At 37.0% G+C, this 18201-nt stretch overlaps 1 protein-coding gene across 6 annotated transcripts; it reads left to right on the top strand.

The window, feature by feature from the left end:
- Nucleotides 1–1351: 1351 nt before the first annotated feature.
- Nucleotides 1352–12287, top strand: LOC18423395 (uncharacterized). 6 transcript variants are annotated; one of them, XM_006827997.4, is made up of 5 exons: nt 1352–1511; nt 1792–1998; nt 3230–3448; nt 9457–9676; nt 11810–12287. In XM_006827997.4, the coding sequence occupies exons 2-5, from the start codon at nt 1871–1873 to the stop codon at nt 12074–12076; spliced, it is 834 nt and encodes a 277-aa protein (XP_006828060.1). In that variant the 5' UTR covers nt 1352–1511; nt 1792–1870; the 3' UTR covers nt 12077–12287. The 6 variants fall into 6 exon arrangements, with proteins under 6 accessions (XP_006828060.1, XP_088719968.1, XP_088719967.1 ...); XM_088863842.1 differs by lacking the exons at nt 1352–1511; nt 1792–1998 and adding exons at nt 2559–2941; nt 3120–3163; XM_088863841.1 differs by lacking the exons at nt 1352–1511; nt 1792–1998 and adding an exon at nt 2559–2941.
- Nucleotides 12288–18201: the final 5914 nt, after the last annotated feature.

Here is an 18201-nt window from a genome sequence, read left to right as displayed (position 1 = left end):
TAGTGCATCTTGTAATACATTTTTGGACCGTCAATTTTCAAAATTTTCAAGTTTTCATATATCTGCTTGCTCTACACTATTTTTTAATCTTTAAACTTTATAATTGGAGATAAAAATATATTCTAAAGCTATCACAAAGATTTCAAGTACTCAAACCACATTTCTCAACACTATTTGAAGGTGCGGTTTACTTTGATTGTTTAGAGCCTTGGCTCTATACAAACCGCACACAATATTAAATAGTTGATCTATCATATTTATCAAAAAGTGAACTAAAGCCAATTCTGTTAGGATAAAGCGTTTGGTGAGTAGGCCGCCCTGCTTATTGATGTGCATCCCTCTATTGTGATTTTGGAATTTTTTTCTCGAAAAAAATAAAAATTTCATTTTTTGTATATTTATTTTCCCCCAAAAGATATTCTGCTCCCTCAAAAGTATATTGTTTATTTACTCGTTGGTGTAAAATCCCACCTAGGATTTGTTTTTGGACCCCAATTTTTGGGGATATAATCTCTTTAACAATAAATTGATATCAATAAGAAAAATCCTAATTTTATCCTCTAAGCACTTTAAAAAAATGATGTCTCAAGACTAAATAGGAACCATCCAATTTTTACAGGGTGAGATCCAAGCATTAAAAAACTCCAATTTCATTTTTTTAAAAAATATCATTTAATGGTTATTTGGTAGTTACCAAAAGTTTAAATTAAAAACAACCTCCCAAGTAGTTCATCTGACGGAGGGACTAGAAGCAAACAATGCTCTTGAGGGAACATATACATGCTCTTGTTTTCCACCATCCATTTTGATATACAGTAAAACCACTTTTCTTACCTTCATCTCTAAGATGGATGTCTAATGCTTTCACATGAACAGGAGATGCACATATTTTAGTGAGTTAGCCCAGTCACATAAAACGTGTCTTTCTGCTGACCCGGTTTCCATGCAGCCAAGCTCGCATATGTAAAAATGTAAGCCTCTTAATAAATCTATTTTTGGGATAGATTTTAAGACTTAATTTTTAAAGTGATGCAATCTCTAACATGGACATCATGAATATGAAAAAATAAATAAACTTTTAAAACTAGAAATGATAATTCTAATAAGGAAACATTTGGACCGTTAGTTCCTATTGTTTTTAGATGAAATACCTACTTGCATCAATCTTTAAGATGGATGCCTTACACTTTCTAGACCGCATATGCAGAAATGCGGTCCAACTCGCATAAAACAATTTTCCTTCGGTCCATCATCACCCCTTGGCTTTGGCAACCTACCCCAAATCATGTAGGAAGAAGAAACATATTCGGCTCCCTTTACCCTCTTCGTTTTTACTTATCTTTCTACGGATATGTACAATTAGGCTGGTTTTCCATTGGGTAGGGTTTTACTAGATTTCCATCTCTGGTCCTCCTCAATCACAGATGCTACCTCTTCTTACCACCATATTCATACTCTATCCCTCACACTGACCAGCAAGCCAACCCCATTCGAATTTGGGAGATCCAAAGGTTGCCCCATCTCTTTCTCTCTCTCTTTCACACACACATTTTCAACTGATTATTTTCCCGTACTGTGAAATAAACCAGAACGAAATTTTCAAGGAGTTTCTTTTCGTCGCCCCTAGGGTTTCTATGGTAGTATATGCTCCCGTGTAGATTGCCAAACATGCGGTTTCATTCTTGGACTTTGCTTTCGAGGCCAATTTAGGTTTTCCCAATCCGATTAAAGAAGTTCCTTGTATCTGTTCATGGATTTGATGATTGCTGTTTGATTCATTGATTGTTGCAGGTCTGTATTTGGTGTTATTGGACTGTTTTTTGATGGTTGATTGATTGTGGGATCGTCTAGTGCTTCTGCTAATCATTTGATGGCTCGGACATTCTCGCGGTCTCCTTCTTATGTGAGGAGGCACTCTCCTTCTCCAGTTAGCCGCAGGCATAGCAGGAGGAGCAGAAGGGATCGAAGCCGATCTCCTTATTCGTATAACCATAGCAGGTGATACCCATACCCTCATTATTACTCGTTGTATTTCTTTTCATTTTTTCCTTTTTTCCCCTCTCTGTGTCCATTGAGTTTTTTTTTTATTATTGTTATTATCAATTGGGAAACTGATGAATCAAATCAAATTGATGTTTTTGTTTCTCGGTGTTACTTCTTCCACTTCCTATCAGTTCCTTTATCTTAGTTTATTTTTTTCTTGTTTCTTTATGAACTCACTGTAATCATCATTTTCAAATGGAATCAATATGTTTGTCATGGATTTTTTTTTTAAAAAAAGAAGCCATAGTGGTTATGGTTTTATGTCGATCACGTAATCCTTATTTACTCTCTTATGCGATTTTCTTTTTTTGTGTAACAGTTGGTTTTTTAAGCTCTGTTAATTATTTAACCAAATAACTTTGCATTGTGCTCCTGAAGGTTAATTTGTATCTACATTCACATTCTTGTATAGAAATGTCCTGTCAAGAGCTTCTTGTGGCCTGTTCTTTGACAGCATGCTCAGCTTAAATTTACTCGAGGATCGCCACCATTTGATACGTCTTTTCTATGTTAGTCACTCCTTTGTCAAACATGGGGTGTGCACCAGGATCCCTATAGATGTGTGTTTTGGGAATTTCTCTTTCTACTAGTGGGCTCCTTTTGATGGCAATGAATAAACCGCTTCAAATACTGGGGGAAAGGATATTCAACCGTCATACTATCCTGTTGTTCAACTATATCCTTGACAGCTTCATTTGGTTTAAGTCTAAAGGTTGGGTTGGGGGACAATAAGAGTGAAAAGATGGTTATGTAATCTTCCTTTAAGAAAAAACAGAAAGATGTAGACCCTTCTTTCAGTAAAATTGACTAAAGAAGCAAGATAGCGGGTGAGGTGCTGCTGTTACTTTCAATGGGATGATTGATGTCGAGGTTTGAGACTTCACTCGAGCTTGCAAAGGTTAGGTAACAACCAACTGGAACTAACTATGCCCAAAGTCTTCTATCTTTGAGGTAGTATAGTTAGTCATGTAGAGGGCACCGTATGTGATGCCCTACTGTATTCTTACAGAGAATTGTATACCTGAATTTCTTTTATCTATTTCTGAATTTAATTTCTCCTTTGGTTTCTTACACAGGTGAGAAAGATCATGGGATTTACTCTATGATATACTTTATGAGGGTATTTTGCTTAATTTCCTTCTCTGTTTGTTGCTTTCAATTTGCTCAATTTGGCTTTCTTAAACAGGCGAAAAAGCACTTCTCTATCCCCACGGCGACGCAAAAGTCGTTCACCAACACCTAGACGTCGAAGAAGCCGTACACCAACACCAAGGTGGCACAAGAGACACAGAAGTAGGAGTGTTACTCTGTCTCCTATTCGCCAGTCTCGAAGTACAAGCCTTGGGTCCACAGAGAGGAAGAACGGCATTGAGAAACTGCGAAAGGAGGAAGAGGATAAGAAAAGGTATAATCCTATATTGGCAACCTAATATGAACATAATGCCTTATTCTTATGGGTCGAGAACGTTAACTTGTATTTCAGAAAATGAACTTCACAAATGTAAGACATGAAGTATACTGCCTTATTAGATTGACTAACTGTGTTTTTCATTGCTGATACTGGGGTTCACCTCTGGACACGGGTTTGTAACTCTTGTTAACATATGCCTTGCTTACGGAGCTGATATTTCATTTAGGATGCTCCATTTGTCAGGATGTTAACCATAAACCTGATAAAGTGTGCTGGTACTTTATTTGATGGATTGCAGAAGGTCTACTCTGACTCCTTAAATTATGTTTGTGATAATTATCTTTTTTTTGTTTCTCTTACGCAAATGAAATATTGTTCCTGTGCTACTGCTTTTGCCATGTCTCTTCTTTGCTGTGAAAGATAGGAACAGAAATATGTTCTTTTGAAACTTAGGAGATAATCAAATGCATTCTTCAGTGATCTTCACCTTATAATACTTCATCCTATACAAGGGACTTCATTCTAGGCTTCTAGCGATCCTGGGAGTTTCCCACAGCTTGGTGTCTGTTGTTAATATTACAAATTGTACTACCAAAATAAGGTGTGGGAACAGCTTTTCTGATTCAGGCAGACTTGTAGTGTGCTTGGTCTTTGGCTAACTTACCTTTATCTATTGGTTGTAAGAATTTCTTTGGAAATTACAAAGGAAAGTCATAGTTTGCTATTTATTAAGGACAAAAACTAACATTTTATTAAAGGAAAAAGTTTATATAGAGCCAAGGCTCTAAACAATCAAGTTAGAGCCTACCTCAAAAATTGCACTAGAAGAGGTTCTTTTGATGCCCAAATATCCTCAAATCGATCATCTCGACATCAAGATGCATGGGCATAAGAAAAAAATGGATTTCAAGTTTTGAAAATAGTGCATCTTGTAACGCATTTTTGGACCGTCAATTGTCAAGATTTTCAAGTTTTCATAGATCTGCTTGATCTACACTATTTTTGAAGCTTTAAATTTTATAATTAAAGATGAAAATATATTTTAAGGCTATCACAAAGATTTCTAGTAGTGAAACTACATTTCTCGACACTATTTGAATGTGTGTTTTGCTTTGATTGTTTAGAGCCTCAGCTCTATACAAACCGCGCCCTTTATTAAATAATGGAATCAAGTAGATTATTAGTCGTGTTCCACATTAAGTCCTATTCTAACAACTCAACCCCAGCCTTTAATACTGTTGCATGCTTTGGTGTCTTGAGTCCTGCCCATAGTCACTCTCCATTTATGAGGGATATCCTGCCTGCTTATATCAATGGCGACCAAATTGATCCCTACTCCATGTGTTTGAAGAAGGCATTTGTATCTTCTTTGAAAATGTCACCTGGCATTTTCTTTTGCTCATTGTGGGATTCTTTCTTTTGATTGATTTTGTGTGACTTTGATCTTCAAAGCGATACTTTATTGGTCATGGGATATGTTTAGTGTGCACTTGTTTTACATTGTCTCAATTTGGTACTGTCCCTTGGACACATGTTACCCATGGGAAGTGTTGTGCACGTTCATGATGACTTTGTCAATGCTTCTTTTGGTGTTCTTGGTTAAGTCTTTTGCCATACCGTGAGCAGTATTTTGAGAATTTTGACTGGTAAAATTGGAATAAAGAAAGAAGGTTAACATGCACCAGTTCATGACGACATGTTGAGAAATGGTTCGTATTTGAAGTAATTCTAAGAAACTAGTGGCAGGTATCAATGTTCGAAAAGTCAGTCGCCTAGGCGCACTTTTTTAAAAAACGCCAAGGCGTGGTCAAGGCGGACAACATTAAGCCAAAAACATTAGGTGCCCAAGGCGCCCTCCAAGGCGGTGTAAAAGGCGGGCACTTTGCCGCTGCCTTGAATATATGATAATTAATTCGTAATTATAATTGATTAATTAGTAATTATTAATTCGTAATAATTAATTTATTGGTAATTATTGATTATTAATTTATCAAAAAATGTTTTTGCATGCGATAGTAATTATTAATTTATTGGTAAACCAAAAAAATAATATTAATTTATTAATTTATCGAAAATATTAATTTATTAATTTATCGAAAAATATTAATTTATTAATTTATTCGTAATTATTAATTTATCAAAAATATTTTTTGCATGTAACAATAATTATTAATTGATTGGTAAACCAAAAATTAATATTAATTCTTAATTTTTAGTTTATCGAAAATGCTTTTTGCATGTGATGGTAATTATTAATTTATTGGTAAATCAAAAAAATATTATTAATTTTATAATTATTAATTTATCTGAAATGCTTTTTGCATGTGACAGTAGCCATGTAACAATATTTATTAATTTATTGGTAAACCAAAAAAATAGTATTAATTCGTAATTATTAATTTATCGAAAATGCTTTTTGTATGTGACAATAATTATTAATTTATTGGTAAACAAAAAAAATAGTATTAATTCATAATTATTAATTTAGCGAAAATAATTTTTGCATGTAACAATAATTATTAATTTATTGGTAAATGGTAAATAAAAAAAGAGTATTAATTCGTAATTATTAGTTTATAAAAAATGCTTTTTGCATGTAACAATAATTATTAATTTATTCGTAATCCAAAACGTGGCATTAATTTGTGATTATTAGTTTATCGAAAATACATTTTGCATGTGATAGTAATTATTAATTTATTGGTAAATAAAAAAATAGTATTAATTCGTAATGATTAATTTATCGAAAATGATTTTTGCATGTGACAATAATTATTAATTTATTGGTAAATCAAATGATATTATTGATTCGTAATTATTAATTTATCGAAATGCTTTTTGCATGTAACAATAGTTATTAATTTATTGGCAAATCAAAAGATCTTATTAATTCGTAATTATTTATTTATCAAAAATGTTTTTTTGCATGTGATAGTAATTAATTTATTGATTAACCATAAAAATAGTATTAATTTGTAATTATTATTATAGAATATATACCAATGTTTAAAAAGCCGGCTGCCCGATTGCCTAGGCGTTCTTAAGGCAGTACTTGTTAGGCACCAGAATGAGGCGCTCGAATAGGCGGTTAGGCGGCCAGTTAGGCGGTCAAAAAGGCGGTAAAAGGTGCTTGCCTAGGCGGCCTTTAGGGCTATGGCGGGAAAACATTCTTAGGTGGCGGCAAAAAAGTCATTTTACCCCCTTAAAAGGGGGGATAAGGGTTTCGGGGGTCATTCTTGCCCCCAAAAACAAATTCAGGGAACTTTAGAGTGAGAAACAACTTGAAAAAAACTAGATTTTAAGATTTTTGGAGAGATCGAAATTTTTTTCGAAATCCTCGAATGGTCACGATATTAAAGGATAATCAATCCCAATCTTTTTGAGGCTTATAGGGGTTGTAAAAGAGGAGATTTGGGATCCTAAACATTTCGGTTTGGCCCGAAATCGAGTCCACTTCAAGAATGTTGGTATATTTTGATAGTTTTCATTAGGTGGATTGCATGCCAGACAACGACGTCGCGTTCATAGTGATGATGAAACTCAAGCTTATAATTGACTTCATCATATTTGTGGGCTGAAGAAGACTTTTTGTAGTTTGTGGGCTTTGTTGGTCGGATATGAGTTCATATGACTTTTTGCTAATGACTTTTGAAACTTTTGTCTCTTGTGAGTGACTTGTGATTTGCGAGATTGAAATGACATCTTGAGTTCATTTTATCTTTTAATGTTTATTTTGAGTTATAATTAATTATATTTACAGTCTAAAGTTGTAAATGTTTAGGTTTGATCTATGTTTCCTGCATCTTAACAATTTATTACATACAAAACTTACTTATTAAATAATAAAACAGACTATTTTATATATCATAAAATGGGGGGAGGTATGGGGTCCAAATTTTTTTTAAAAAAAATCGCCAGTTTTTTTTGGGGTATGGGCGCCCCCCTCAAACTTATTGAACATTGATATATACAATAAAATGGGGGGGAAGTATGGGGATCCAACATTCCAAAAAAAGACAACACATGCTGCCTTTGGGTCTGAGAACCTGCCTAGTGGTCCAAACCTCACCGCCAAGGCGTTTTGTGTCCGCCAAAGTTCATGTTGGTCTATTTGTGGGTCATTTTGGAAATAAGGTTGATGTCATGGTGGTAGCACCACTTGAGCCTTAGCTATTAGTCTAGGTTTCCATTCTCACTGATGTATTCGAAAACCACGAACTATTTCTAAAAATGGGTAGGGGCCTGTATTCTCCATTGATCTACCCCAAAAAAAAAAAAAAAAAAAAAGGGTTGAGTTTGAAAAGTGTGGATAATGTAGTAAATTTTGATATTTCTTTTTATTTTGTCCAAAAATATCCCAGCACAGTAATCATGACATACTTCTTTTTTCTTTAATTATATTTTGTTAATGAAGGCTTTCAGTGCTTCTTGCTTCGCTTAGAGGTTAGTATAGGTCGAGCTAGCCTTACTGACTAGTATAAATGACATTTGTATTAAGGATACAGTTTTGGTGAGTTTTCTGACTCACTTATTCATATTCGTCCCCCTCCAAGATTCACATTAAATATTGATTTTAGATCCAAATATTAGTGATCCATAACCATGAACATGAGGATCATGAATATGTAAAAATAGATAAATAAATTTTTTAAAATTTTAAAAAGATAATTTTTCGAATTCTTTTTACAACTTCTATTTTGGAAATTTAGTTGGGTCTTCTCTATGGCCTGGCCTCTCATCTTAAAGATGGTTTTTGGATGACTCATCAAACACTTTTTCTTGTATTAATAGTAATAGAGAAATGTATAAAATTTTGTGGACAAAATCCTTGACAAAACATGGGCATGCAATACCAAAAACGAAGCTTTGTACATTAAAGGTTTTACATACGGAAAACATTTATATAAGGTTGCAACCTTAAAATGTAGAATTAAAGATGCACCTCAAAAATCCATTGGAAAAGGTTGTTTGAATGTTGAAAACCTTCTAATTGATCATCTCGATGTCGAGATGTATGAATATGAAAAAAAAAAAATTCTAGTCCCAGAAATAGTGCATCTTGCAACACATTATCTAGACTGCCCATTTTCAAGGTTTTCATATGTTTATAAATTTACTTAATTTTAACCATTTTTGGAGTTTAATGTTTTATAATTAGATATGAAAATAGATTTTCAGATAATCCTAAAAACATTTTAGAGAAAAATTACATGTTATGATAAAATTGGGAGGTGTGCCTTAATTTGATTGTTTAAGGTTGCAACATTATACAAACCATACCCTTTACATATTGTATTATTGTTCAAGAAAATGAAAGATATCAGGAAGCAGACACACAGATGGTAAATGTTTTTACTGGCTGCCCCACCTTTGGTGAGGGCATCGGCCACAGGGTTCGTCTTTCACCAGGTATGGTGGTTGGAAAGGAGCTTAATGGTAAGCACCACCGTTTGATCGAAGAGTTGTTCCAAAGACATGACATTCTTCTCATTGATACCTTTTGTGCCCTGAACGTTTCAGGGTTCTGATTTCTTTTTTTTTTCCATTTTATTTTGTTTTTTTTATGTTTTGGTAGTTTGAGCACATTGCCTGTGTCTACCTTCTTCAGCGTGAGGAATTTAAGCTATTCATGTTTAGTTTTAAATTAAATACCTGCAGCAGCTCTGTTGACGTTCTTCTCCACAGGCTTTTCTGAAGGAAGCTACTTCTATAGTTCAACTTGTTATATTTGATGATCCATTTGGTACCTGGTTTATCTACTGTTCACCAGTTTGAAAACTCATTTGTTTCGATCAGGAATCTGTTAGAGAGGTATGCCTTAAAAGCATATGCTTGTTTCTAGAATTTTTGATGGGTGGAAAGGTTAGTTACTCTTTATGATAAATAAAGCTTGTCTTAATGCTTGTTACTTATGGGTGGCTCTCAAATCATATATACTTCACCGTTAGCTATCGGAATTTTGCGATTTTTCCTATTTAAGATTTCATTTTTCTCTTCTTCAGGCACCAACGCGAGGCAGAATTAAAGCTATTAGAAGAGGAAACTGCCAGGAGAATGGAAGAGGCCATACGGAGAAAAGTTGAGGAAAGCTTGAACTCTGAGGAGATAAAACTTGAAATACATAGGCGAATCGAGGAAGGTCGAAAGAAATTACTCGAGGAGGTAGCTGTTCAGCTTGAGAAGGAAAAGGAAGCTGCTCTCAATGAGGCAAGGCAGAAGGAGGTAGTACTTTTTAACTAGGAGTATCACAAGTCAATTTTAAGAGGGACAACTGTGGCCATATTCACCTATGGCCGTGGAGCTGCTACACCTATCTTAAACAAAAAATAGAAAAAAGCAGGGGCTTCTAACATTGGAAAAGGCAATAGGGGTCTAGGCCGACTAGTTGGGCCCAATTGTAGTATGTTTTCTAACAATTCATATTCTAAAGTTGCAAAAAATTCACAAATTATAGAAACAACATGATAAACACAACCAAACTATACCGATCTATATTCTAAATTTGTAAAAAGTCATAATAAATAAATAAAATAATAACGAATGAGACAGTTAGCGATAGAATTTGGTTTATTTTAGTTGTAGGTTCAAGTTATTGAACTTTGGATTTCAAATCCTGATTCAAAGTTGAAGTAAAAAGGTAAAAAACTTAAAAACACACCCAAACTATACAAATCCCTATACTAAAGGTTAAAAACTTCACAAGTAACATAAATATAATGAACAAAAAATTAGAGAGACAATTACGTTTGATTTGGTTTTAGTTTTAATGAATTTGGGCTTCAAATCCTAATCCAAATTTGTAAACAAACTTAAAACACATCAAAGCCCTTCTATTCTGCATTCTAAAGATGAAATAAATCACAAATAACATAAACAAAAAGCAAAAAAAAAAAACATATGTATGAAATCTTATGAGAAATATTCAAAGGAAAAAGATTATATTAGTGCGAGGCTCTAAACATTCAAATTATGGCGCACCTAAATAATTTCACTAGAAGAGGTTGTTTTGATGCCCAAATATCTTCAAATTGATCATCTTGACCTCAAGATGCATGAACATGAGAACAAATGGATTTCAAGTTTTGGAAATAGTGCATCTTGAAATGCATTTTTGGATCATCAATTTTCAAGATTTTCATGGATCTGCTCGATCAACACTATTTTTGAAGCTTTAAATTTTATAATTAGAGATGAAAATATATTTTCAAGCTATCACAAAGATTTCAAGTATTGAAACCAAGAAAAATTTGGGGGCAAAAAGACTTAAAATGCCTCTTACCGAGGGGCATTTTGCCCCTTTGTAATTTTTCTTGGGTGCTGTCCACCTAGGCGGGTGCCTGGGCTCCTAGGCACCCTCCTTTATGCATGCTCCCGCACCTGCTCAACTATGCCTGGGCGATGTGCCCAGGGCCTCTGACCGCCTAGGCCGTTGGGCGGGTCAATTTTCCAACAATGGGCGCTTCTGTTCCTATGAGGGGTGATTTCTCAGTGCATTCACAATGGAAGCAAAAAGCCTTTTTGTAGTTAAGAATTTTTAATGCAGATGGGGCTGATATCTGTAGGTATAGGTGCTGCAGCAAATGTTGTAGAAAGTGGGGCACGTGCACAAAGAGGCCATTATAGGCTACACAATCCTGACAGGCCCTAAATAAATTTTCCTATTGCAAGTTTACCTGGTGCAATGATAATTTTCGTATTAGAAGTTTACTCTGTAGTGGTAATGTGCACCAAAATTTACTAGATCTGAAGGGGTTTCTATTGTTTTATTTGTTTATATGTTATTTTTGGTCTCTCCTGTGTATTACTATTTCGTGACCTAAAAAGCAGTTTCGAGATAAAAGAAAAGCCAGCTTTCCCTATAAACAATACTCCTTTCACATGAAATCAGTCTTGATGATTCGGGAATTTGAATGTGTTTGTCAAAATGTTAATTGTGAGCTTTCCTTGAATCTTCTTGTTTTTTTTGTTTTTACAGGCAGGTTTTCTGTGATTAATTTTTTCTTGGTTCTCCATTTTGCTTGTTTTGCACTTGTCAGTGAAGTGGGGTTTTCGGAACGTTTTTTTTTTTTTTTTTTATTGTTCAGTCTGGTTTTCTGTGATTAATTTTTACTTGGTTCTCCATTTTGCTTGTGTCGTATTTGTCTGTGAAGTGGGGTTTGCTGGACATGTAAAGTCATATTTTTGAGCTTCTTATGAAGCCATAGAGGATCTCTAATTATTACAACAATAGGCTCTTGTCTGTGTTGAGATGTTTCCAATTTTGTTTATTCTACACATTCCACTGTTATTCCAGCATATTTTTCCTTTCCATCCCGAAGTACGCATCTAATCTCCAAAGCATTTTATTATTTGCAGGAACAAGCAAGGAAGGAGAGGGAAGAACTGGATAGGATGCTGGAAGAAAACAGGAGAAGAGTAGAAGAATCTCAGAAGAGAGAAGCTTTAGAGCAGCAGAGGAAAGAGGAAGAGCGCTACAGGGAGCTGGAGCAGATCCAAAGGCAGAAGGAAGAGGCTATGAGAAGAAAGAAATTGGAGGAAGAGGAAGAGAGGGCTAATCAGATGAAGTTACTGGGAAAAAACAAAACTCGCCCTAAGCTTTCCTTTGCCCTAGGCTCCAAGTGATCCTGGTGCATCACCCAGTGGTTGTAAGTGTCACCAATGTTGCATGTTTTTTACCCTTGGTTAAAGATACCACCAACTACCTGTGCGGGAATGAATTCTCAGGAGCTCCTCTTGTTGGAAAATTCCATTGGTGGTGTCATGAAATTTAGTTACACAATTGTATGGAGCTCCTGTTGGAAAATTTTATTGGTGAAATCAAGAAATTAAGTTATATAGTGCTGTCTGCTCTTTCTCACCATTCTTAATTTCTTATAACTTAAGTTATATGGTACTGTCTGCTCTTTCCCTCTGAATGAGAATACCTCAAATGCTGCGTAGCTTGGGCACCCTTGGATGTATGACAAAGGAGTCCTTCCCTCAACACTGCACCGATATTTTAAGTACGGCTAAAATGGAAAATAGCATACAATATTCATGAGCAGATTCCCATTATCGCAGATCCAGCGTTTGAACTTCCATAGGATGCAACACTGTGGAATGCAACCACTTCTGGCACTGTGCCCAGAGGTCCTTGAAGCTATGGCCAGCTATGGCCATAGCCGTGTAGTTGGGGCCTTGTTTTTGTGGGGATGGGGAAAACTCTCTCGGATAACCACAAGGGCCTATGCGCTTTTAGCGTGCATGTGTGCTCTTTAGTGCCGGTAGAAACCAACAATGAGAGATTTTAATCGACAAAGAAGCGTTTTGACGTCTATCTTATCGTTTGGGATTTGGGGATATGCATTGGTAATCGCCTTTTTAGAACAATTATGAAGCTCTCTGGCTGTCTAGCAGCGTAGTTTGGATGCGAATGAAAACACTCTTTAATGGCATAATTGAGTGGGTGGTTGGCAAAGCTATGATGAAGAAAGAAGGGTGATGGAAGCTTCTTACAACTTGGGTGTTATGAAGCTCGGCGATTAGAACAGTCAAAGAGTCAGAACTCTATGGAGTGCTAACTCAGGATGACCCCATCCGAATGAGCGAGGGCAAGAGCATAAATATCTTTCGCAACTCAATTTGACCGTACGGAATTGAGATTCAAGTGAGTTAAAACTCTTAAAACAACTCTAAATGGCACCGAGTCAAATGCTAAGTAATAGAAGAAGCTACCAATGCAAGGGGATGGAATTAGGCGAGGTTTCGGGTTATGGGTACGTGCAGCTAGAAGTGGGGTTGATAATGCATGAGAATGGGGTATGCTTAGAGTGTGCGCATGCTTGAATGGTTAGTGAACACAAGATAGGAGAGAAAATGTGGAAACAAGTAAAGAAAGTTGGGCCCGCTCTGCTTTGGGCCTAATTTCAAATAAGAGAAGAGGAAGAACAAGAGAGCAAGGAGGAGAATGGTCAGGCCCACCTCTAGGCGCAGGCCCGAGTTCAACAGCAAGTAATAGGGGGCACAGAAAGGGAGGCAATTGAAAGAGGGCCTAAGCCGGCTTTCAGGCACAGCCCTGTGCTTGAGTTGGGTAAGAGGAAGAGGAACAAAGAAGAGAGCAAGGAAGAGAGTTAGGCCCGCACTCAGGTGCTGCCTTGGGCTTAGAGGCGAGAGGGAGATGGGAAAACGAAAAGGACCCGCACTTAGGGGCGGCCCGGGCTTTACAACGCGTGAGAGGGGGCAACGACAGGGAAGAGATGTGAGGGCAAAGAGCCGGGGCCGCTGTCTGGTGCAGCCCTAGGTGAAGAGCAAGAGAAGGGAGAAGGGTTGATGAAGAAGTAAGAAGAGAAAGACGGGCAGCGGTCAGGTGCGGCCTTGGGTACCTGCAACAGGAGGAAAAGAAGAGAGGCAAGGGCTAGCAAAGAAACGAGAAGGGAGAAATGGGGCCGCTAGTAGATGCGGCCCTGAACTATGTGTGCAATCTGGGTGAGGAGAAGAGAGACAAAGAGAGAGAGGTAGGTGCAGCCGTAGGCTTTCACGTGAAACAAGAGGATGGGAAAAAAGGGGAGCCAAGAGGGGGAGTGTGAGCAGAGCCGGGGGCCGCTGCTAGGTGCAACCATGTGCTTCGCGCCGAGAATAGAGGGGTAGAGATAGAAACAAGAAAGAAAGGGAAGGGAGGAAGGAGAGACAGTGGACTAGGGGGTGTCCTAACCTAGGTGCACCTCTATGGGTCCTCATGCATGCACATGAGAGAGAGAAAGGCTAAGTTTGGGTCTAGGTTAGGGTGTGAGAATGTGTGGACTAGGGACTAGGGTGTGGTATATGGTGTAGGGTGTAGTGTATGGTCTAGGGTCTATGGTGTGTTTTATGGTCTAGAGTTTATAGCCTAAGGGTATTTTCTCACTCTACCTAAAGTTTCTCTCTCCTCTCAACTTGATCAAGAACTTAGAAGCAAGGAAAAATAATAAGCTAAAACTCACTCTTCAATACTCAAGTTTCATTCAAAATAATCAAGCCTTTTTACAAACGACTTAAGCTCACTTATATAGAGAAACTACAACATAAATGTGGAATGCTCAAAACTAAGCCAAATTGTAGAAAATTACTTATTAAATGAATTAAAATAAAATCCCGTTTTTGAATCAAACGACCAAAATACCCTTTAGTTCTTTTGAGAAAATGACAAAACCATCCCTCCATGAGGGGCCTCTTGCCATTGCTAGATTTTGGGAGCTTTTCGGATGTTTGCGATGGTAATTTAGGTGATCAATCATTGTAGAAACGATGCTTGATTTATCACAAACATTTTGATGCTCTTTGATCATCTTGAAATGGATTTTTCATGAAAAAACAAAAAATTCGGCCAAGTCCATAAACTTCGACTACCAATCCGGTGTGATTTATGATGTTCCAAGTTGTTATTTTAGTCACAAATTGAAGAGGACATTGCCACGATCATTTTGCACTAAATTTCGTCCGATTTGGTTTCCACATAAATATATTTCAAATTTGGGAAGTTGTCGGAAATAGGGATTTTGGCGACAAAAAAATATTGCCTTTTTCAACCTTAAAATTGGCACTATGCAGCCTCCAATTGTGTGCAAAACTATATCAGATTGTAGCCCTTTCCGACGCAGTCGTAACGGACCTATATTTGCAACGATCCGACGCCAAGATCTCGAGTTATGACTTCATGAAGTTTGAGACGTCTTCTTGTATAAAATCTGATTTTTAAGCTTTTAAGCTCATCTTCTCTCCAGAAATTCTCTCGTTTCGAGCCATGTCATGATGTTTGCCATATGACAAAACGACTGGGTTGTCGATACCTAGCTTGTGTCCAAATTTGAGCTTGTTTTAACTCAAAATGAGCATGTTATGAGCATTTGAAAATCATCCCGAAATAGGAAAACATATGGAAACTAGTTTACCGAGGTAGCACTGCAATAGTGTAAAACCCACCTTTTTATAGTAAGTTGGGCCTATAATTGTCCTGAAAGGTTCGATTGAGACTGAAATTGGTCATTGGAGTTTTTCGACGTTTCAGATCTAATGGCGCAGGTCTGGTACTATTTTGAGACCCTAAAACTAGGGATGTAGTTATAGGGTCATTTTTCAACATGATTGGATTTGGATTTGAGAATTGACTTTCGACCTGATCATATCAAAACTTATCATAATATAACAAAACTTTGTGAGCGTCCTTTGAGCATCCCAAACTACCTATTTAATGCCTTTTGAAGCCGTTTCAGTACTCTTTCAGAGGTTGCCCAGTTTTAGGCTTATTTTGCAGTATTTCCATAGTTTGGCGATGTCTTGGGTATCGGTAAGACCAGGTTGCTACTGACTATCTTCTTATTCATACCGAGGATACAAATACATAAAAAATGACGTATAATATTATGATCATGGAGGTGGTTTAAGAGATGCCATCATCCGCACGTACGAGGTTTTATGGGCTGATGATAAAGTCGGAACTCTTGACAAAAGTGTATTTGAAAGGAGTCCTCCAAGGAGAGGCAAACTTGTTGAGGCATAAAGCCCTTCTGCCAACCTAACCTTGCTAGTAAAAGTCAAGGTGTAACATAGAAGGACAGTACCACCAAACCTTAGTAACGTACGTACAGGTCCCAAGTGCATAATATGACGTGCAAAGTATATTATAACCCTAACACAAATGCATGACTGGGAATGGAAGGGTGGCGGTTGAAGAAATAGGCCAAAATTATAATTCGACTTGGCTACCAACCCAAGATGTACAAAAAACAATACGTCTTGTGGAGGCGAAGTCTGATTGTAAGCGCGGGCTCTTACATCTACCGAAGTTTGTAAAGAGATCTCTCATGAAGAGGAAGAAGAAGTCCTTGTCTCAAAAGCAGAGTCTGCCCCTTGGAAACTCAATGAGGGTGGTCAAGCTACCGTAGATGGTTTTATCGAGATTGACTTGGGAGAAGAAGGCGATCCATGGATTTTTTTTTTTTTTTTTTTATGTCAAAAAAAGATACATGGCCCACCTTTATTATTTCCTCATTATTGGGTAGGAAAAGGACAAAAAAAGTCATCTTTCTTCAAAGAAATAGCCATGTGTGTGCCACGGACATATCAAGAAACATTGTTTGAAAATTTGGTGGGTTGGCGGCCTGCGGACCTTTTTGTACCGACTGGCTTAGGTGGGCTTGTTGAGTATATGTGGCCATTAAAGGCCTTATGAGTGCTTATAATTAAACATTTGATAGAATGAAACTTGAACTCAGTGGGAGTATGGTTCTGTGTGAACCATACTAAGCAAATGATATTTGCTGAAACCAGATTGAACTTGACGTGTTAGGCTAGTCGGTTAGGAAAAACCTAGATTACCTGGGCGTAGAGATTAAACCGATTAAAGTTATGATAGGTCATCTCTTGATGAGGTCGGAGTATGCCCGAATGAGTGAGCTGAGGGATTGTGTGATCCTTGTGTGTAATGGTGACCCTTAAAGTCGGGGGCCAAAGCTTCATCCCAGTACCGTCACAGACTGTGCACATATGATAGCCGTATCAGGAAAGTGAACCACCTTTCAGGGTGAAACATGTGCATCTGCGAGAGATTATCCCTATTCTCGAAGGGAACCTGAAATCCACAGACTAGGTCTTGTCTATTGGCTGACTTTGGTGGCCCAATAATGAGCCCCTGCAATGGACTATCGATCTTGGGAATCGCTTGGTCAGTTTGAGGAGGTAAGTGTGGACCGTGGTCCGCAGTAGAAGGTGGAGTGCTCCAGCGTCTTATTATTCCTAGACTATATGGATCCAATTCCCATCAAAAGTATTTAATTATAATCGTTTTGATGTTGTTTGAATTTTGAAATTGTTGTTTGAATTTTTCTGAATCTCTAGGTTTTTTATTTGTATAATTTGAATTCATAAAAAAAGAGATATTAAATTTTCATTATTTTAAATATTAAAATAGAATTAATAATTATTTTTTATTTTTAAAAATCAAAATTTTATTTCTAATATTTTATTATTGCATGGGGGCCATTAATATACATGGGCCATTGGTGGGGCCCATGAGAGCCCACCTAGGGTGGCACGTCTCACCCCCTTCTACTTTCTATTTTGTGTGCTCAAGCAAGTTGGCTTGACGCTTAAAAAATTGTGTTTTAGAAATGTTTAATTTTATGGAGATTTTGAAATCAAACATGGAAGGAAATTAAAGACTTGTGCATGAAATTGGAATGTACAACATTATAATTGATTATTATCATAATTAATTTATTAATGAAAAATTAATTTAAAAAATGGGCGATAAAGGTTCCAGTATATTCCATAAGATCTTGATGGCTAATTTATCGAATGGGTGGCTCACATCTCCCACTCCACAAGTCACCCAAGATCAATGATGCAAATTCAATCTCACTAAGGTGGCCAACCATATGGAAACCCTGAGAAACCCTAGCCTCATTGAAACACTATAAATAGGGAGTCTCTTTACCTTTTTTACGAACATACATCTCTCTCTTCTCTCTCCCATATCTCTCTTAGAGGGGCACACCCCACATAGAAGTCTCTCTCTCTCATCTCTTAGGGGGCACACCCCAAGTAGTCTCTCTCTCTCTCTCCTCTTGTGAAGTGGCACATTCCACCTAGCCTAGCCTTGGTGCTCATCTTCTCTCTCTCTCCCATCTTCTATCTCTCTCATGGCTTAGAGGTTAAGGGTTTAGTGTAGAGAATCACATCTCTCTCATTTAGGTACTTAAGGGGTTAAGAGCTTAGTTTGAGATCTAACCTTG

Source organism: Amborella trichopoda, chromosome 4 (genome assembly GCF_054954075.1).
Source record: "Amborella trichopoda isolate Santa Cruz 75 chromosome 4, AtrichopodaSantaCruz75HAP2 v2.0, whole genome shotgun sequence".
NCBI classification, from domain to species: Eukaryota; Viridiplantae; Streptophyta; class Magnoliopsida; order Amborellales; family Amborellaceae; genus Amborella; species Amborella trichopoda.
The sequence above is the reverse complement of the archived record's forward strand: the minus strand, read 5'-3'. Positions and strand labels throughout refer to the sequence as shown.